The sequence below is a fragment of the Macaca thibetana genome, chromosome 3 (genome assembly GCF_024542745.1).
Source record: "Macaca thibetana thibetana isolate TM-01 chromosome 3, ASM2454274v1, whole genome shotgun sequence".
NCBI lineage: Eukaryota > Metazoa > Chordata > Mammalia > Primates > Cercopithecidae > Macaca > Macaca thibetana.
Window position 1 is genome coordinate 165,755,044 of NC_065580.1, and position 21,500 is coordinate 165,776,543.

At 43.3% G+C, this 21,500-nt stretch overlaps 2 protein-coding genes across 22 annotated transcripts in view; one reads left to right on the top strand and one right to left on the bottom strand.

The window, feature by feature from the left end:
* The window catches only part of SOD1 (superoxide dismutase 1), a 1,049,346-nt gene that overhangs the window by 513,000 nt on the left and 514,846 nt on the right, over window positions 1-21,500 (bottom strand). The gene's annotated exons all lie outside the window — the stretch shown is intronic.
* The window catches only part of TIAM1 (TIAM Rac1 associated GEF 1), a 1,375,699-nt gene that overhangs the window by 401,742 nt on the left and 952,457 nt on the right, over window positions 1-21,500 (top strand). For 9 of the 11 annotated variants that reach the window (XR_007724593.1, XR_007724594.1, XM_050786046.1 and 6 more), the window contains 6 exons: window positions 3,439-3,618; window positions 4,965-5,033; window positions 5,337-5,462; window positions 11,525-11,633; window positions 16,949-17,128; window positions 17,216-17,334. Coding sequence is in view for 9 of the 11 variants with exons in the window: in XM_050786046.1 (XP_050642003.1) it covers window positions 3,439-3,618; window positions 4,965-5,033; window positions 5,337-5,462; window positions 11,525-11,633; window positions 16,949-17,128; window positions 17,216-17,334 (783 nt within the window). In the remaining 2 variants the exon portion in view is untranslated. The remainder of the gene's footprint in view (window positions 1-3,438; window positions 3,619-4,964; window positions 5,034-5,336; window positions 5,463-11,524; window positions 11,634-16,948; window positions 17,129-17,215; window positions 17,335-21,500) is intronic. The other 2 variants (XM_050786052.1, XM_050786054.1) reach the window with 1 other exon arrangement.

The following is a 21,500-nucleotide window of genomic DNA, read 5'->3' on the forward strand; positions in this document are numbered from 1 at the left end:
TCTATGGCAGGTCCTCAGATAACGTTTTGTTCAACATCATTTCATTATAACGTTTATGTGAAAAAAATTGATTTCTGACCAGGACCACTGTCTATGTGGAATTTGCATGTTCAATCCAGGTCTTCATGGGTTTTCTCTGGGTACTGAGTTTGCTCTCATGTCCCAAAAACGGGCACGTGGGATGAATTGGCATGTCTCAGTGATCCCTGAGTGTGTGTGTGTGTGTTTGTGTGTGTGCACCCCGTGATGGAATGGCATTCTATTCAGGCTTGGTTTCTGCCTTGCACCCTGAGCTGTCAAGATAGGCTCCAGTCACCCATGATCCTGAGCTGGAATAAGTAGGTTGGAAAATGAGTGAATAAATGAATACAAATCATCATAAAATAAAAATTTGTAAAGTATACAATCATACAAATGCATAGCAGTAAACTATGCAGTACAAAAGTATTCAGAGATCCTGCCAAAGTTGTTCTTGCTAGTCTTTGAACTGCATGGTGGTAGGAGGTGCTCCTTAAAATTTTTGCTTTGCAAACATTTATTGCTTGATTTAACACATTACCGCTGTGACCACTATCACTCACCAGTTCACCAGCAGTTGGGTAAATAGTTCTCTTAACTTGTTTTTATTTATCTTACTTAAATGTGTATCTAGCTTACATTTATTTCAGTGTTTAATATTCAGAGTCTTTTGGTCTTTATTTAGAAGTGTGGTGATTTTTTGTGTGACCAGAAATGTGCTATAGGAACTTAACTTGTTTGTATCAATTAGCCTACGGTAAAAATGGTTTCTTTATGCCATTTAAAGTCAATTTCCAAGAACCTATAAACCACGTGAAGTAAGGACTCACTGTATTAGACTGCAGTGAAGGATGTATTTGCTATGAGCAATAGCTTTCCCATTAATTCTGTGAAAAACAGACAGCTGTGGTTACAGTTGGAACCTTTAGAAAAGCATGGTATAAAGAGAGGTGCCAATTATACATTTGTTGTGTGAGGTGCCTTTGCCAGGTACCAAATCAAAGCAACCATGGAGAGTTTGGGATAAGATAAGGGCAGGGAACAGTTAGTTATCAGCTGTTACCACTGTCCGTCCATGGATTTTTATTTTGTCAAGGGTTTGCTTTCTTTCTTATTATGACTATGTTATAATGAGTTTTCTATTACAGTTATCAGTGGATCATCTAAAAGACACATGAAGATTTTTGCTAAAATGGATGTATTTGTTCCTATGTAATTTTTAAGACAAAGCCCTATTTGACTGTATTATTTAATGATGATTTTGAGTTAGTGAAATTCTAGCATAACTAAATAAAATTGTTTAGTTTATTTCTACTGAAACAAGCTTTGATCAAAAACACATAGTTTTTCTTTTTTAACAGCCCTGTTGAGATATAATTTACATATCATACAGCTCAGCCCATTTTGGTCAATTTTTCCAGTCAGTCACCTAAGGGAAAATCGTTTGTGGGGTTATTCAGTGTCAGAAACATGCATTTCTACAGAAAACACTGGATAGTGCCACTGAGAGGTGACTGACACCTTCTGGCACATAAGACCAGGGTTAGTGCTAGCAACGAATAATCTGTGGTGATTGTAAGAGAATTAGCATAATAATTATGTGGATGTGGGTCCTGGCTCTCCTCTGTCCTGTCGTGCCACTGCGGCTAATGCATTCCTGTTCGGTTCTGATTTTCCCTGTCCTTGCCTCATCTTTATTCCAGACTTCCTTCCCTTTTGGATATGGCAATGAGGGAAAGGCTCTTCCATGTTAGCTGCCTTCCTCTGTGTTTAAAACTGCTCCATGGCATACGCTTGATTTTAGCTTTTCTGCCCTACACAAAACACCAGCCTTGACTTTCAGCTCTGTGCACCAACGGTTGTTTTTGGGAGGATATTCTCATGTTCTTGCCGGGTAGATGGGTGATAGAAGAAGTTATTATTTATTTGCACCGGGATTTACTGGAAATACTTTTGTGCCTAGAGTTGAATTAGACAACAGAAGCAGAGAGAGAAGTGTAAGAAGGGCAGCCACTCGCTTCAAGAAAATTTCCGGGGCCAGGCGCGGTGGCTCACGCCTGTAATCCCAGCACTTGGGGAGGCCGAGGCGGGTGGATCACGAGGTCAGGAGGTCCAGACCATCCTGGCTAACATGGTGAAACTCCGTCTCTATTAAAAATACAAAAATTTAGCCAGGCGTGGTGGCGGGCGCCTGTAGTCCCAGCTCCTCGGGAGGCTGAGGCAGGAGAATGGCGTGAACCCGGAAGGCAGAGGTTGCAGTGAGCCGAGATCATGCCTCTGCACTCCAGCCTGGGCGACAAAGCCAGACTCTGTCTCCAAAAACAAAAGAAAGAAAATGTCCATCAAACATCCATTGAGTGGTGCATTGGAACAAGTTTTAGTGAATGAAATTTTGTGCTACTGCATAGCCTCTAGAGCAATTACACAGAGAGCTTTAAAAAATACTGATATCTGCATATCCCACCCCAAAGATTCTGATGAAATTGATCTCTGGTGTTCACGGGCATTGGGATGTTGAAAAGCCCTCTAGGTGATTCTCATAAGCAGCCAAAGTGGAGAACTACTGGTCTCATGGGTTTTTACAGTAGCCCATGCTTTGGAGAACTGTTTGTGTAACTGCAAAAGTTGGAATTTTAGAATCCTGGAATCCTAGATTTCAAATGGATGACAAAATATGTGCAACCCTTATGGTCTGCACCTGATTCATCCCCGGTAGGTGTGGAGACTGGGATCTCCCGTTGAGGCCCGTTTTAGGGCTAATTCCCTTATTCTTAAAGGGGAGTGGTATCTTTCTGCCTTTGCAGAAGGTGGAGAGGGAGAAAATTTTTTTAAAGTACGGGTATCTTTCTTAATCTAGAAAGTTGACTCAGTGTCCATTTTTAACAGGAAGAACCTTAGCTTGTAAAATCATCTTTGCAACATTGCAAAGTAGATTGTGTACTGAACTGGGAGTCTGATAATTAATTAGGCTTGTACCTTGGGTGAAATGCAGCTAAGTTTTATGTCTCCTGATTTATCAACTTCCGGCTTGGGGAGTGGTTGAGATCCATAGGCTTTGGAACCAGATTGCCTGGTTCAAATCCCAGCTCTGCCACTTATGTACTGCATCATCTTGGATGAGTTACTTAACCCTTCTGGGCTTCCGTTGTCCTTCCCGTGTGAGCAGGTGAAATGCATCAGACCGGCGTAGGCGTGTGGTAAGTGATTAGTGTATGGTAGCAATTGTTATCCTGGTTGTTTTGAGCATTCAAGAAGTTCTCCTAAATGTGGAGCAATTTGTGGAAACACAAGGCAACATTCATATGTGACATTTCATTAACCAGGAAGAACACCGCTAGGCGGTCCAGGTGTCAGGTGCGTCTAATGAGGGATAATGACCTCTGCCCTTCCCCCCCCCCCCCCCCCCCCGGTGCTCTGAAGAGTACAGAACAGGTGGCTGCATTTTGCCGCAGTTTGCATGAGATGAACCCCTCTGACCAGAGCCCATCTCCTCAGGACTCCACGGGGCCTCAGCTGGCGACCATGAGACAACTCTCGGATGCGGATAAGCTGCGTAAGGTGATCTGTGAGCTCCTGGAGACGGAGCGCACCTATGTGAAGGTATGTTTCTTCCCCTCCCCTCCCTCTGCCTCGTAAAGGAGAAGTCTGTTTTTGCTGGTTTTCACTAACAGCTGAGTCAAACCGTGGTCATGAAGAGTGTCTTGGGTTCTCCTGGAATTTTGCCTTTACTCTGAATGTTAAAAGCTTGTTTTGAGTTGTTGTGTTTTTTTAAGATAGTCTCACTCTGTTGGCCAGGCTGGAGTACAGTGGTGTGATCATAGCTCATTGCAGCCTTGACCTCCTGGGCTCAAGTGATCCTCCCCGCTCAGCCTCCTGAGAAGCTGAGACCACAGGTGCACACCACCATGCCCAGTCCCGTTTTCTATTTTTTGTAGACAGGGAGTTTCACCATGTTGCCCACACTGGTTTCGAACTCACGGGCTCAAGTGATCCTCCCACCTTGGCTTCCCAAAGTGCTGGGATTATAGACATGAGAGCTACCACGCCCAGCCTCCTTGTGATTTTTTTTTTTTTTTAAAGACAGAGTCTCGCTCTGTTGCCCAGGCTGGAGTGCAGTGGCGGGATCTGGGCTCATTGCAAGCTCTGCCTCCCAGGTTCATGCCATTCTCCTGCCTCAGCCTCCCGAGTAGCTGGGACTACAGGCGCCCGCCACCACGCCTGGTTAATTTTTTGTATTTTTAGTAGAAACGGGGTTTCACCGTGTTAGCCAGGATGGACTCGATCTCCTGACCTCGCGATCCGCCCGCCTCGGCCTCCTAAAGTGCTGGGATTACAGGCGTGAGCAGCCTGGCCGCCTCCTTGTGATTTTTAAGGAAGCCTAGCAATTCTTAGAGCAGTTCATTTGTGTGTGTGTGTGTGTGTGTGTGTGTGTGTGTTTGACCTAATAAGAAAGCTAAATTTAATTTTTAAAAAAGTTGATGGTATGATCTTCCTAATCTAATTAGAGTCTAGCCAGAAGAGTGTCAGGTCTGTTGTCTTTGTGTTATCACTTGTTTTGACACCTGGTCACATTCCCCATGAGAAAGCAGGGTGATCTGTTTAAGTATCTGTGTTTTAGTCTTTAAATCAGAGGTTAGCAAACGACGGCCCTCGGGTCAAATCCAGCCCGCTGCCTGTTTTCGCAAATAAAGTTTGATGAGAACACAGCCACACTCATTCCTTGACGTATTGTGTCTGCCTGCTTTGGTGCTACAGTTGAGGAAGTTGCAACGGAGACCGCATTGTAGTCCTCGAAGCCTAAAATATTGACAGAAACTCCTGCTTGAAATGGACCTTACTGACCTGAAGTCTCTAATGTTAGCCTTCAGGACATGATCTGTTTGCTCTCTTCTAGATCCTTTTATAGACGTTAACATATGCTAATGAGGTCTCTTTTCATTTCTTAGGATTTAAACTGTCTCATGGAGAGATACCTAAAGCCTCTTCAAAAAGAAACTTTTCTCACCCAAGATGAGGTATTGTGGAAATGGTTTCAACTTTGTGAATATCATACCGTGGTTTGACTTGTTGGTAAAAAGGGAAAATGGGGACACGTGTAACACTGAAAACAATTTAAATTTATGTAATTGTAGTAAGGAGGTGAAATTATTGCCTGCTAAGCTTTGGTGTGCTCGTGGAGAGTGAAAAATCGCCCCACTCTCTAGTGGGATTATTCTCTTAATTGATAAGATTGATGGGAAAACCTTGTAATCAGATATAAATAAAGTTTAGGAAGACTAATGAGATATGAGGTGGATTAAATTCTGTTTCATTTCTAGCTTGACGTGCTTTTTGGAAATTTAACGGAAATGGTGGAGTTTCAAGTAGAATTCCTTAAAACTCTAGAAGATGGAGTGAGACTGGTACCTGATTTGGAAAAGCTTGAGAAGGTCGACCAATTTAAGGTAAGTAGTGCAAAGCTGCGTCTGGCGTCAGGGCCATAGTGTGGCGCAAGTTGAATCCCCTGATCATGTTGACGTCTTCCTTGGAGGGCCACAGTGGCGTCCGTTCCTTAAGGGTGTCTGAGAGGAGAACAGAGTGTGTCTTGCTGGTCTGGCTAAGGGAAGACCAAGGCCATCAATTTGCATTAAACTGGTGCAGCTGCTGGCTTTTACGTGCGAAGTACCAACCTTCACCTTTTGTTTGGTTTATGCGGGGGGCCTTTAGTGCTTTAGCTGTTAGTGAATTAGAATAAGCATTCCTGGCTGGACACGGTAGGTCACGCCTGTAATCCTGGCACTTTGGGAGGCCAAGGCGGACGAATCACCCGAGGTCAGGAGTTCGAGACCAGCCTGGCCAACATGGCAAAATCCCATCTCTACTAAAAGTACAAAAATTAGCTGGGCATGGTGGCGGGCGCCTGTAATCCCAGCTACTCAGGAGGCTGAGGCAGGAGAATCTCTTGAACCCGGGATGCAGAGGTTGCAGTGAGCCGAGATCGCGGCACTGCAGTCTAGTCTGGGGGACAAGAACGAGACTCTGTCTTAAAGAAAAAAAAAAAGGCACTTCTGGTCACCCAGTAGACACATTAATTTACCTTGTTCTGGGAAACTTTGCTTAATGGAAATGCTTATAATTATCCAGGAGGAAGACAATCTTCCAGCACACAGTGTCCTTGCAGCCTAATGAGGATTTATGACTAGTGCCTTAGCAAGGCTGCTTATTTCCTCTCCCCTGCTTGGCTTTCTTTTATTGCAGATTTCCTGTGTTGCATCTCCAATTAACAAAGCACACTGCTTCATGTGTTGGCTTACATGTCACCCTCATGTGCTTTAACAAACAGATTAAGGTATAATTGTGCAGTAGTATATGCCGCATATGTTTAGTGTGGAATTTGATGAATTCACACACACACACCCCTGTGAAACCATCACCACAATCAGGACAATGCACATAATCGTTACTCCTAAAAGTCTTGTCCTGCCGTTTTGTGGTTTTTCTCTCCTGCTGCTTATTGCCCTCCTACTCTACCCCGGCTCCCTGTTGTTATAAATAACGTTTGCATTCTGGAATTTTATATTGGTGGACTCCCATACCAAGTACCCGTTTTTTGGGGGGCTCCTTCCACTCAGCGTAGTTTTACTGAGATCCGTCCATATTGCTGTGTGTATCAAGAGCTCATTCCTTTTCATTGCTGCATTGTCTTCCATTGAATGGATAGACCACACTTTGTTATCCACTCACCTTTCTTGGGCATTTGGGTTGTTTCCAGTTTTTGGTAATTACAAATAAAGCTGCTGTGAACATTGGTGTACAAGTTTTAGTCTGGATATGTGCTCTCATTTCTCTTAAGTACCCAGGAAGGGAATGGGTGGGTCATATGGTAAGGGTATGTGTAACTTTTTAAGAAACTGCTAAACTACAGAGTGGTTATACCATTGCAGCTCCCTCCATCTGTTCCTCCTCATTGTTCTGCTGAGGTCCCGGTCCCTTTTTTAGCCATTCTAACAGGTGTGTGGTAGCACCTCATTATGGTTCTAATTTTAATTTCCCTAGTGACTTACGATGATGAGCATCTTCTTTTATGTGCTTGTTTTTTGCCCCTCAGTGTATCCACCTTGGTGAAGTGTTTGTTCAAATAATTTGCCTATTTTACTGGGTTATTTGTTTACTTATACTGAGTTTTGAGAGTTCTTTGTATATCCTGAATATAAGTCCTTTATCAGATACATGATTTGTAAATTTTGTTTCTGTGTTTGAGGCCCGTCTTTTCATTCTCTTGACAGTGCCCTTCACAGAGCAGAAGTTTTTAATTTTGATGAAGTACAGTTTTTTACATTTTCCCTTTTTGAATCACACGTTTGGTGTCTTATCTATGAAATCTTTGCCTAAACCAGGATCATAAAGATTTTTTCCTGTGTTTTCTCTTAGAAGTTTTGTAGTTTTCTCTTAGAAGTTTCATAGTTTTACATTTAGACTTCTGATCTATTTGAACTTAAATTTATTATGGTTTAACATAGGAATCAAAGTTAACTTGTGTGTGTATGAATATCCAATTTTTCTCATCCTGTTTGTTGCAGTGACTATCGTTTGATCCTTTTTCCACTCAATATCTTTTGCATTTGTGTTAAGAATCAGTTGTTCATGTATGTATAGGCCCCCATACTCTTTGCCTGTCTTCTAATACTTGCAGAAATCTAGCTGTGTAATGTTAGGGTACAAGTTTCGGAGCTGAGGTAAAGACTGCCTCACCTCGATACTCTACCTCAATATATGTTTGTGTGTGTGTGTGTTATTTCTTTACATTGCCTCTGTGCAACAGGAGCTACTAAGAATTACATACAAACACACATAAGTATGTGAATATATATGTATATATTATAGGTGTTCATTTTTGTTTGGATATAATTTCAGACTTACAGAAAAGTTAAAAGAATAGTGCAAAGAATTCCTGAATACCCTTCATCTAGATTCCCCAAATGGTAACATTGGGCTACATTTGCTTTATTCTTTCTTCCCCCCCTGTCTCCTATGCGCATGTGTATCTATATGTGCATGTGTGTACATTATGCATGTATGGTGTGTCTATGTGTACATATAAAGTGTTTTCTTCCTAAACCATTTAAGAGAAGGTTGTAGGCCTTCTCTTAAATGGTATTCACCCTGAATACTCCATATAGTTCATTTTTGTATTCAAAAATTGCTTCTTGGTGGTTAATACTCTTCATTTGAAATAGTTAGGTTCCTTGTAGTGATATGTTTTCTAAATTAGTAAATTAATAATTTGCACAGTAGAACATGTGATGTGGCCCGGTAGTTAGATAAACAGAAAAGCTGCTTAATAAAAATGGATGTATTCTGGAGGCCAGGGTTGGTTAAAAAATGGATATAGATGTACTTTAAAATATTGTTTTAACCTAACGTAGCTAATATTCATTAGTAAGTCTTTTGCTGTGGGACTGGTTCTTTGAGTTTGGGTCCAGTTCATCACTAAAAGGATTCACAAGAAGGAGACTTTGGGTAACAGAACTTTGATATGAACTTGAGTGTACTGAGATCAGTGTTATTCTAGGGAGGGGCTGGTACGTTGCTTCTTTTAGCTACAGGTGGAGCTTCTCAAATCTGAAAATCTGAAATCTGAACTGCTGTATCAGCAACTTTTTGAGTACCCACATGATGCTCAAAAGAAATGGCCATTGGAGCATTCTGGATTTTCAATTTTTGATGCTCAACCAGTAAATATAATGCAGATATTCCCAAATCTGAAAAAATACGAAATCTGAAATACTTCTGGTCCCAAGCATTTTGGATCAAGGATACCAAACCTGTACTTCCATACTCAACAGTCACTCTTCTCAATTCCACGTAAGCGGGACCCTCTTCATAGACCTTCACTTGGCTGCTTACAGCACAATCTGATTGTCTCCATTCCATCTGTAAGGCGAGATGGCTGATGGGCACTGAGCGTGCCTACCTGCGGGATTCTCTCCGGGCTCTCTGAGTTGGTTTCCACACAGTCGCTGTTTGCTCCCAAACCTACTGCTGTCGATTTCCACAATTGCTGCCCTTTTTAAAATTACCATTGTCAGCCGGGCGCGGTGGCTCACGCCTGTAATCCCAGCACTTTGGGAGGCCGAGGCGGGCGGATCACGAGGTCAGGAGATCCAGACCATCCTGGCTAACACAGTGAAACGCCGTCTCTACTAAAAAATACAAAACATTAGCCGGGTGAGGTGGCGGGCGCCTGTAGTCCCAGCTACTCAGGAGGCTGAGGCAGGAGAATGGCGTGAACCCGGGAGGCGGAGCTTGCAGTGAGCCGAGATCGCACCACTGCACTCCAGCCTGGGCGACAGAGCGAGACTCCATCTCAAAAAAGAAACTAAAAAAAAAAATTCCTCATTGTATATTTGACAAAAAAGAAAAAAGAAAAACTTGTTAAAATCTTCAAACTGAGTTGCATAGAGCATTAGTCTCAGGTAGTATCAGAGGAAAATAATTAGTTCTGATGTTAAATAAGTTTTGATAAAAATTTTCATTTGGAAATTTGCAATGTACATCAGCCTGTGAGAAGCGTTCTTAAGTCCTGCAGAACAGAAACATTGGGGAAGTGCAGTCTTTGTGTATAAACCCCTCATACGTGTGTGCACTGTGTTCCCTGATAATCATAAGGCAGGAGGAATAAGAGAATACGTTAATGTTTTATCTGTAGTTACGGTAGGGTAAATAGACACTTAGTAAATATTAAGTTAAACAAATGAATGGCTTTAGGATGGCTAAAGGGAGGGGTTACATTTAGCATACTTTCTTCCACAACTGTTTTTTTGCTTAATTCTTGAGTATGACTCTGTATTAGTTAATTTTCACATTGCTATGAAGAAATACCTGAGACTGAGTAATTTGTAAAGAAAAAGAGGTTTGCCGGGCGCGGTGGCTCAAGCCTGTAATCCCAGCACTTTGGGAGGCCGAGACGGGCGGATCACGAGGTCAGGAGATCGAGACCATCCTGGCTAACACGGTGAAACCCCGTCTCTACTAAAAAATACAAAAAAAAAACTAGCTGGGCGAGGTGGTGGGCGCCTGTAGTCCCAGTTACTCGGGAGGCTGAGGCAGGAGAATGGCGTGAACCTGGGAGGTGGAGCTTGCAGTGAGCCGAGATCCAGCCACTGCACTCCAGCCTAGGTGACAGAGCGAGACTCTGTCTCAAAAAAAAAAAAAAAAAAAAAAAGAAAAAGAGGTTTAATGGATTCACAGTTCCACATGGCTGGAGAGGCCTCAGGAGGAGCAAAGTCACGTCTTACATGGTGGCAGGCAAGAGAGCATGTGCAAGGGAACTGCCCTTTATAAAAACCATCAGATCTCATGAGACTTATTCGCTATCGTGGGAACAGCACAGGAAAAACCTGCCTCCATTATTCAGTTACTTCCCACAACATATGGGGACTATAGGAGCTACACTTCAAGGTGAGATTTGGTTGAGGACACAGCCAAACCATATCAGGCTCCAAGGATAACTGTCCCTCTCAAAGTCCAACGGCAGTACCGAGGGTACTCCTGCTGACACCCTCCACGCTAGGGTAGAGATTTGGGGAGGACTTGGAAAGTAAAGGAGAAAAAGGAGAACATGCAAGAAGAGAAGTGAGGCCTCTACCAATTACGTGTGGTTTAAAATAAACTTTTTTTTTTTTTTTTTTGTCATGGAGAGACTGTCAGTGTTCATTAGATAAATTGCATTTTGGGGAACCTAGTTCGTTACTCAAATTCAAAGCCTTATTTCTTTGCTTGAAGTCTGCCTTTTAATTCTAAGCCTCGATAAACTAAATAAGGCCTCTCTGAACAAGACTCTTTCAGTGTGAAACTCGCAGATGTTTTTCTGAGGAGATACATATATATATATGTATATATAGTATGTGGGATGCAAAGTATCCTGTCAGGCATAGTAAAATCTTAATGAGAAGGCCTCTACCCAGTTGTGAACTACTGGGACAGGGCAGACAGGCTGGGGAGATGATACTGATTTCCATAGTTGAGGGTGTTTCTTCTTTTAATATTGCTTATGTTCTTAGCCGCTAGAGGAGAGGGTGGTTGTGGAAGGCATGAAGATAGCGATCAGAGGAACATGTTCTACTTCGGGAGCAGGGGGTATGAGCATTTCCTGCCTTTATTTAGTTTGCCAGCAGGAGCTAATGAGAGAATTGAGATTTCTGATTTTTCCAAAATATATACTTTCTCATCAACATTCAAACAGCCTAGATAGGTTATTAAAAGACACAGACCTGGAAAACCAGGGACATCTCCCTTGTAAATACTAAGAAGACAAAGTCCAACACCTTGTACACAAACCTGTACGTGCACATACTTTGTAATGGGCAATTTTAGGGCCTTTGATAACAAAGAAAGGCTCTGACAGGCACGGAAGGTGTTGATTGGTGGGGTGAGCCAGGCAGATGTGAGCTCCCTGCCATAACCTGCTGATATTTCCAGTGGAGGAAGGAAACAAACCAACTCTGCCTTTTCTCATCAAATCCAGAAAGTGCTGTTCTCTCTGGGGGGATCGTTCCTGTATTATGCTGACCGCTTCAAGCTCTACAGTGCCTTCTGCGCCAGCCACACAAAAGTTCCCAAGGTCCTGGTGAAAGGTAAGGCCTCTGAGGATGTGGAGGTGGGGGTGTGCTGCTTCTCAGTTGTGTGGCTGACAGTGGTTGGGGGCTTTTGGACAGAAATCTAAGAGTCATTGATTGCCAGATAGATGTTCCAGCAAGCCACTGATAGGGGTGCTGAACAATGCAATGTGTTCTTTTTTTTTTTTTTCTTCTTCTTTTTGAGACAGAGTCTCACTGTTGCCCAGGCTGGAGCGCAGTGGCACGATCTCAGCTCACTGCAACCTCCACCTCCCAGGTTCAAGTGATTCTCCTGCCTCAGCCTCCCGAGTTGCTGGGATTACAGACATGCACCACCACACCTGGCTAATTTTTGTATTTTTAGTAGAGATGGGGTTTCGCCATGTTGGCCAGGCTGGTCTCGAACACTTGACCTCAGGTGATCCACCTGCCTCGGCTTCCCAAAGTGCTGGGATTACAGGTGTGAGCCACTGCTCCATGCCTTTTTTTTGAGACAGTCTTGCTCTCTCACTCGGGCTGGAGTGCAGTGGCGCAATCTCGGCTCACTGCAACCTCCACCTCCCAGGTCAAGTGATTCTCCTGCCTCAGCCTCCTGAGTAGCTGGGACTACAGGCACCTGCCACCACACCTGGCTAATTTTTGTATTTTTTGGTAGAGATGGGGTTTCACCATGTTGGCCAGACTGGTCTTAAATTCCTGACCTCAAGTGATCTACCCACCTCAGCCTCCCACAGTGCTGGGATTACAGGCATGAGCCACCACACCTGGCCAATATCTTGAATTAATGATTTTGTCAGTTTTCTTGTAATGAAAGTTTTACCTTGCTATTTGGAGCCAGAATTGATGGGTCATTTTGCAGTTATGTAAAAATGTAGGGAGTTTAGAAATTCCCTGCTTTATTTCTGTTTTTCATTAGTTTCGATTATAACCTACCACACTTCATAACTAAGTCCTCACTTCATGTTGTTGGTAGGTTCTTGGAAACTGTGACTTTTAAGTGACACGATGTGCAGCAGGTCCCCAACTAATGTATTCTGTTCAACGTCATTTCACTATAATGTTGATGAGGAAGAAAATTGGTTTCATTATATGTCATTTTGCATAAAGTTGCAGTTTCTAAGAACTTACTGACTACATTAAGTGAGGACTTACTGTATACCTTTTTGTGGAGTTGTATCTTTCCTTCACCTACTTTTGTTCCTAGGAGTGTGATAACAGCTCCCAAAAGCACTTCTAGAGTTGTCTCAGTTATCCTTGAAAATTCTTGCATTTGTGGTTTATTTTTGTGCAGGACAAAGTAGAATTTTTATATTGGCAAGCTGCTTTTTCTTAAGTATTCTGAGAAGACAGTGGAACATTCTGAGAGTCTCCAGAAAGTGGTTATGTCTCCATAGTTCAGCATATGGTGGTTTTTGATGGTAAAAGGATTAAGGAAACATTTTCTTGGCAAACAGTAGCACCAACAGAAAGTTTGATTTCAAAGAATCTCTGGAAATCAGCTTGCTGTTCCTTAACACTTGACTGTAGCTGCCAAGTAAACAGCTGCTGATCAGGTCCCCGGATATGTAAATAATGTTCTTGTGTTGTGTTTATGTTTGCTACCAAAGAGAACTAGCTTGACTTAATTTAAAACCTATTATAGGAAGTATTAGCACAATACAGATCTCTGAGTAACAATGAGCCTGCCCCAGATAAAAACAGTCTTAATGGTAGTGGTGATCTGTGCAACAGAGTTCTGGTGGAACCTCAAATGAAAAGGGGACCTGGGATTCTCCTTGTCATGCTGCCTGACCTTTCCCGTGTGCTGTGTTGGGCATATGGCTCTACGTGTGCAGTGTGTTTCTTTTACAACCTTTATTGAATGCTAATTGTTATGAGATTGTTAAAGTAACAATTTTAGAGTGCTTTGCTCCACAGTGAAATGATATACCCACCTCAGCCCTTGAGCAATTTGTGTTATTTTTAATCACTCAATTAGATTAAATTCTGCCCCCATGGATTGTTTCTTAATTCAATAAGAAAAATATTATATTATCTTTCAAAACTATCCCTTAAAACAGTGGGTATGACCCATATTTTTCTTTTTTTCTTTTTTTTTTTTTTTCTGAGATGGAGTCTTACTCTGTCACCCAGGCTGGAGCGCAGTGGTGTGATCTCAGCTCACTGCAACCTCTGCCTCCCGGGTTCAAGTGATTCTCCTGCCTCAGCCTCCTGAGTAGCTGGGACTACAGATGCACACCACCATGCCCAGCTAATTTTTGTATTTTCAGTACAGATGGGGTCTCACCATGTTGGCCAGGCTGGTCTTGAGCTCCTGACCTCAGGTGATCCGCCCACCTTGGCTTCCCGGAGTGCTAGGATTACAGGTGTGATCCACTGTGCCCAGCCGACCCATATTTTTCTAATTGTCTAATGATCCTAGAGGGTCGGGATAACTTTGAGAACAACAAAGTGCATGTTCATGTTCATCACGGACTCACAGCTGGACTGGAGGAGTGATGCTCCCGTACCGCACCAAGCGCTGTGAACCGTGCACTCTTTTGCTCTGATACGGAATTCAGTTGATGGGTGAAATACCCACAGGCATATTTTTGGACATGAATATTTTGTTGGGGAAGAGTTCCCAGGTCCCTTCTAGACGTGGCCCTAGATGCGGGATGCCCCACAAAATCCATTGCTTCCCCATATTCTGGCCCCAAGCCTGGCCCAGCCCTTCTGTCACATGGGGCTAGTCGGCCACTTTCCCCAGTGCCTTTCTCTTCAGGAATTTGTGCTTTGGAGAGACAAGAAATGATGCCAACAAGAAATGATTGCTCTTAATGGGGCTTAATGGGGATTACAAGATTGTGGTCTTATGAGGTCTTCCCCCATGATTGCTGTTTTTTAAAATTAAAGACAGGGCCAGGTGCGGTGGCTCACGCCTGTAATCCCAGCCCTTTGGGAGGCTGAGGCAGGCAGATTGTTTTGAGGTCAGGAGTTGGAGACCAGCCTAACCAACATGGTGAAACCCCATCTCTGCTAAAAATACAAAAACAAAAAAAAAAAATTAGCCAGACATGATGGTGCATGCCTGTAGTCCCAGCTACTCGGGAGGGTGAGGCAGGAGAATCGCTTGAACTCGGGAGGTGGAGGTTGCAGTGATCCACAATGTGCCATCGCACTCTATCCTGGGTGACAGATTGAGACTCCGTCTCAGGGAAAAAAAATAAAGAATCATGTTCTGATGCCCTTTTATAGCATCTTTAGTCTTAGCTCATACCCCTAACCACTGGGGATGCAAAGATACTTTTATTAGACAGTTTAAAAGTTTAATATTTATTTTAAACTTTCTAATAAAATCTATAAATATCATTAAACTTTTAAATTTTTATATTTTAAGCTTTCTAATAAAATATATATATCAGTAAACTTAAATTTCTATATTTTAAACTTTCTAATATATGTGTGTGTGTTTATATATATATTTAAAAAATTATATATACACTTCCCCTGTTTTTTGCAGGGAGAGGGTATTTATTTATTGAAGAGATTTTTGAGTTCCCGTAACATTCCAGGTGCTGTTACGAAAAGTATCGAGTCATTGGAGTGCCATGTAAAATTTCCAATGGAGGAAAGTCATCCAGATGAATATTTAGGTTCTGAATGTGAAGAATGTGCTTTTTCCAATGTTGATTGTGTTCATTTATTGGTTTATCATAAAAGGTGCTACTCAGGAATAGCCAAATGGAGAGGTGATTGGGCGAAGTATGGGGCAAGGGTGTGTGGAGTTTCTGTGCCCATGCTGGCCGTGTCACACCCCCACATGCTCGCCAACCCAGAGGCAGTGTGTGTCCACTGTTACATTGCTTGGATACATTGTTTCTTCCTCTTCCCATATTTTGCCCTCCCCCCAACATTCCTTTGTACCTGGAAGGCATTAGCCATGGCTTCCTATCAGCCCCTGCCAGGTACCTCTGTCTGGGGCCCACAACCCCCCAGGGCTGCTTCCCAAACCAGCTGGGGCACAGAGGAAGGAGGCAAGGCTGGTGAGGAAAGTGCTGCCTGAGTTGCATCAGATCAGATCGCACAGACGCTAAGGTGGTGCCACCGAGTTAACTTCGAGCAGATCACTGTGGGAGAGCCTGCCTCTGTCTCCTTCACCGGCACTGCGAGGTGCTGCTGCTTCTGCGTCTGCTTGCCATTCTTTTTAATTTTCAATCTTTTTTTATTTTTATTTTTTGAGACGGAGTCTCCCTCTGTCACCCAGGCTGGAGTGCAGTGGCGCGATCTCGGCTCTCTGCAACCTCCGCCTCCCGGGTTCAAGTGATTCTCCTGCCTCCGCCTCCTGAGTAGCTGGGATTACGAGCGCCTGCCACCAGCCCGGCTAATGTTTTTGTATTTTTAGTAGAGATGAGATTTCAGCAGGTTGGCCAGGCTGGTTTCAAACTCCTGACCTCAAGTGATCCACCCGCCTCGGCCTCCCAAACTGCTAGGATTACATTCATGAGCCACTGCGCCTGGCCTGCTTGCCTTTTTCAAAAGAGGTTTTTCCAGCAGTGAAATGCTTGAAAGATTAGGAAAACTAGGGTAAGGAGTGTTCAGAATATAGCTTTATCCTTATTTTCGGATGACAAAGCCAACAGCTCAGGGGATGGATGATTACCAGTTTGTCACTCAGAGTTCCCAAGAGGCAGGGGCACCCCATGCCATGCGGGCCAGATGAGGACCTGCAGGGTCAGTCAGGAGGCAGAGGGAGCGAGCGGAAGATGTGGTCAAGAGCCTTTCTTGGGGTTTCTGAGGGAAGGAACTGGGGAGGCTGGGCTCTGGGGTGCACTCAAAGCCAAGATGTCTGCTCCCCACCCTGAGACGATTAAGACGGGAATGGTGGCCCAGGGTATAAGAGCCTCAGAGAGGAGGTGACAGTGTGTGGGGACTCTATAAAAGGCACATTTCCTGGCAAGTCTTTTACTATCTCCAGGCACTGACCAGTGTGGGTGGGGCAGTCTCCCCATGGACCGTAAAGCCCCAGGTGTCAAAACATCAGGATAAAAAAAACATGTGTAATAGGAGGAGGATAAAGAGCAGCCGCTGGAAATCCGGGTGTCTGCAGTCTACACTCCGTCATCCTGTAACTCATCAGGCTTCTCCCCACTCCACCCCAACACATAAATACGTAGATCTGACTGCCTGTGGTCTCCCTGACCGCCCTCCCCTACCTTTCCCTCTTCCTGCCACCCACTCTCTGCTCAGTCCTGCAAAAAGGCACCTCGGAGTCACGGAGGAAGGGAGGGAAATTGTGGGAAGGGAGTCACGTGGGCGTTCCACCCCGATGACCTGTGTTTAAACCCTGCCAGCCAAGACAGACACGGCTTTCAAGGCGTTCTTGGATGCCCAGAACCCGAAGCAGCAGCACTCATCCACGCTCGAGTCGTACCTCATCAAGCCCATCCAGAGGATCCTCAAGTACCCACTTCTGCTCAGGGAGCTGTTCGCCCTGACCGATGCCGAGAGCGAGGAGCACTACCACCTGGACGGTAGGCCTCGGCCCGGGACCCCCGCAGACCTGAGTCTCCGTGAGGGTCTCTAAATAGCTTCTCATTTCACGGCCTGTTTTCTTCCAGTGGCCATTAAGACCATGAACAAGGTTGCCAGTCACATCAATGAGATGCAGAAAATCCATGAAGAGTTTGGGGCTGTGTTTGACCAGCTGATCGCTGAACAGACTGGTGAGAAAAAAGAGGTGAGGGTCCCCATCTTCTCAGGACACATCTGTCAGGAAAGCCGAGTTTGAGTTTGCTTTTTTTTTTTCTTTTCTTTTTTAAAAAAAGGTGTTACTTATAAAGTAAAACAGTTAGGATGCTGTTGTTTTTCTTAGTGGAACATCTGTGCTTTATCCGAGGCTGCAATGTGAATTTTCTTCCTCAGCTGGACTGTTTCTTCCTGTAGGAAATCTTTTCCTGATGTTCAGCTCCTCACCCTGGGGATCTCTGGCTTTATTCTGTGTTAAGTGTGAAAGTGAACTTCCATTACCACAATCTGGGCTGTTTCTAGAAGTGTCATTAAAGCCCAGGGCTCTCCCTCCAGAGATTAGAATGACACAGGCACATAGTGGGTGCTCAATAAATAGTTGTCAAAGGAATGAAAATTTCAGATGACTCTGAATCGGATCTACCCAAAAACCTGCCTGGAAGAGCAGTGGCAGGAACAGATACACCTGAGAAAGACTGAAGGTGAGCTAAAAGTGGTGCCTGAGTCATTAAGAAGCTCTTACCTGAATAAAAGTTTGTTGCCAACACAGAGAAGTGGTAGATGTTTGAGATGCATGGAGAAGTTAATTGCTCTGATCTGATGAGTTATACAGTACATGTATCAAAGCATCGCTGTGTACCCCTGAATACATACAATTATTATTTTTCAATTAAAAAAGCCAGTAATACTTAGAGGAATTGTAGGGATATGATATATGTTAACATTCATCAATGCCTCTGTACGCTCAGATTCAACTAGAATATTAGACTCAGTTTTTCTTTCCACCTTAAAAAAGATAAAATGTGGGAAGGAACCTAGAGGAAAAACACTTGCTGTGACTAGCAGCAGGGTTAAAAGCGTGTGGGTGGGACGAAGTTTGGTTGTTTAGTGTAGACTAGAGAAAGCACCTCATCTCCAGAGATATTAAAGGCCATTATCCAGGCTCATTTTTTTTGTCCTTAATGAAACAAAACAAGTTTTCAGGCTGTTAAAGAATAATTTTCTGAAAGAGGTAAAATGATGATATCTCATAATTTATTTTACTCATAAGATGTGGGGGACCCAGGCAGGTGTTGTAAAAGTTCATTGGAAAAGTCACAATTACACAGGTTTATATATGGAGTGAAGAAATGTTGAGATGAATTGTAAATGAGACAAAGCTGGTTTTTCCACAGCTGGAGGAAATCAGCTAGGCCAGTGTCAGACTGGACAGAATTTACACATCTCTGTTACCTACACCTTACAGAGAGTTGCACAGGCTCTCAAAGACAGTATACAGTCAGAATCTGATAGCCCAGGAAGGTGTGCTGTAGAGGATGTGTAGTTTTCAACTGAAACACAATTTTGTTTTTACATAACAAGCAGAGCATGAGCATGTTCTCAGACTACTTGGCAGATAATTTAATCTATCAGTATAGAAAAGAGGAAGGTTGCCCCCCTGGACTGAGTTCTCACTTTCTTATAAAACTTTATAAGAAGAAAAAAATGATGCTTATTAAAAAAAAGGGCAAAATACAGAAAAAGGCAAGAAGAAAACCATGGTTTCAAGACATAGAACTTACCATATTTTGGTGTTGATTTTGATTGTTTTTAATATCTATGTATATGTTTAGTTATATCTTGAAGGTAATTTTATACCTTGATTTTATGTTGATCAGAGAATTTTAATGCTTTTTTTAATTGACTAATATGAATAATACTGTAAACTTTTTTTATTATAAGAAGTCCTCCTCTCCTTTGGTTTATTTCATTCTAACAGAAGCGCATTTTACTGGTAAAGGCCATGGAAGTGAACATCTTCGTTACATCGTATTATATTTTCTTTATCTGCCAAATTAATTATTGGATTTTAATGACTTTGGGAGCAAATGACCATGATGCTAAAGATTAGAAGGCGAGATGGATAGTGGGTTACAAAGAATTTAGGAAAAAAAGATGAATATGATCAAAAGTCAGAGACTATTAAAGGAAATATGGCTTCAGTGAAACTGGAAGTCCTTTAAAATGAAATTCTGACACGTAAGAAATCTTTCCAGTGAGGAACAAAGCCATATAGTGCTATACAAAGTATTTTTTGTGGGCTGAGATTGTAAAAAGAAATATGCAAAAGATGGAAGGAGGGACACTGGCTGAGTACCAGGACTGAAGAGGAGGAAAATCCTACTTTTACCAGGAGGTGCAAAGCCCAGAGAATTTCTGGCTTGGAAAAGATGCCAAAGAGAGCAAGAGAAGATATTGTTATGGCAGGATAAGACAAACGAACAGGAAATAGACCCCCAATGGGAATCAATTACTCAAAGGCAGTTGGTCACTCAAGTCTCAGGCCCCATTTCATCTCTTTCTTCCATTGAGGAGAACGGCCTTTAAACTGGAAAGGATGCAGCAGCCTCAGTGCCGTAAGAACAAAACCCTAGGGAGAATGAGTCTTGGGAAATAGGATAGTCTATGCCAAGATCAGTGACAATTCTACTCCACTGCTCTCAGCAGTATATTGGAAGAATTACGGATACTGAGGCAGGTGATTGTGGAGGTACCCAAATTATATTCAGATTTTCACAAAAGCAATTCCTAAACTCCTGATCCTTGTGGTTCCCTCTTAGTGGCAATATGAAGTAACAGCCTAGAATGGATTGATGAAGTTTGTAAACAGGAATAGGAACATTTATCAGTATCTGCTGGTACCAGCAGGTTTATTGTGAAACGTTAACATTCTAGGAACGCAGGGTACCTGAATCCTGTCTTCAGCCAACATTCCTTAAGATATCTCTGAAGGCAAGTAGGTTTATAGAGAACAAAGCTGGCAAAGAAACAGCTTTTTGATGAAACTGGGTCTTCAACCTCATACCTCCATGTTAAACTCTGGGGAGTTGGGCTAAGGAATCCCTTTGGCTTAACTAGGAGGAAGAAGAATGCAAGAGGGCATTTCCCCTTAAAAGAAGTCCTTAAAAATGCTGGCTCAGTAGGGCATCCCAGTCTTTAGGAAGGTAGAGGCCTCCCAGCAGAACTCTCTCTTGGGGTTTGGGAGGAAGATTCAGAAGGGAACCAGGGGAAGCCCCAGGGAGAGGCTGTGGCCAGAGGGAGCACCCTGACCCCCTATTCCACTTGCCGTGTGAAGCTTGTCCAGAGAGAAACCTTGTGCACAGGCACAGCATCAGCCCATTTTAAGTTGTGTAACAAGTAACTTAAAATCTCAGTGGTTCTCTACAACAAATAGTTATCTCAAATGTGGCTTTGTAGGTCAACCAAGGTTTGGTTTCTCTTGGTTAGCTCCAGTTCTGAAGGTTCTGGTGTGCCCCTTGTCTCTTCCTTCCAGGATCCAGGCTGAAGCAGCAGTGGCTGTCTTGGGCAAGTCCTTTCCATGGCTGGAAGGTGGGCGTTAAGTCAAATGCCTACACCCAAAGTCATCTGGGCAGTGATGTATGTACCCTGCCTAGTCTAGTGGGAGGTGCTAGAAAATCACATGGCAGAAGGTGCAGATAATGTAATTCTGTGGGAGGAAGTAGAGTTGGACAGTCTACCATGTTGGCCTTTAATCACTTTTAAAGATGTACTCCCAGGGACTGTGGTACCTGGGAATTTGACTTTTGTGTATAATTCCTCCTCTTCCGTGTGGGTCTTTGGGGGACAGGTAGTGGAGACGATGTCATTACCTTGGCTGATAATATCCTGGAAGTTTGGTTGATGAGTTACTTAATACCTATAGACAAAACAATATAGCTGCTTAAAAATTATTTTAACCCTTGGTTATACTAATGGTACTACAGCTCAGTAATAATGACAGTGATGATTATAATAATCCCAATCAAGGGAGGCAGTAATGCATTGTACTCCGTACTGATGGAGCCACATCTCAGCATGGTAGCCTGTTTTGGTGGCTTGAGAAGGGCCATCCCAACTGCACTGCGTTCAGTGGAGGGTTGCCAGGTTGCTACTATATAGGAAACTCAGCTCAGTTTGGAAGGAGGTCAGTGACTCCAGTGAGAAAAGCAGATGTGACTGTTGTGAGGCAGACATTGAACTTGCATCAGGCTCTCTGGATCATTGTGTCTAGATGGCTCTGCAACCAGCACTTGTCTGAGACAGTTTAGCATGTGACCACTGGGGGCAAGTGACTACACCTCATGGTCTGTTGGGGTTCCAGCACTCACACTGCCCGTG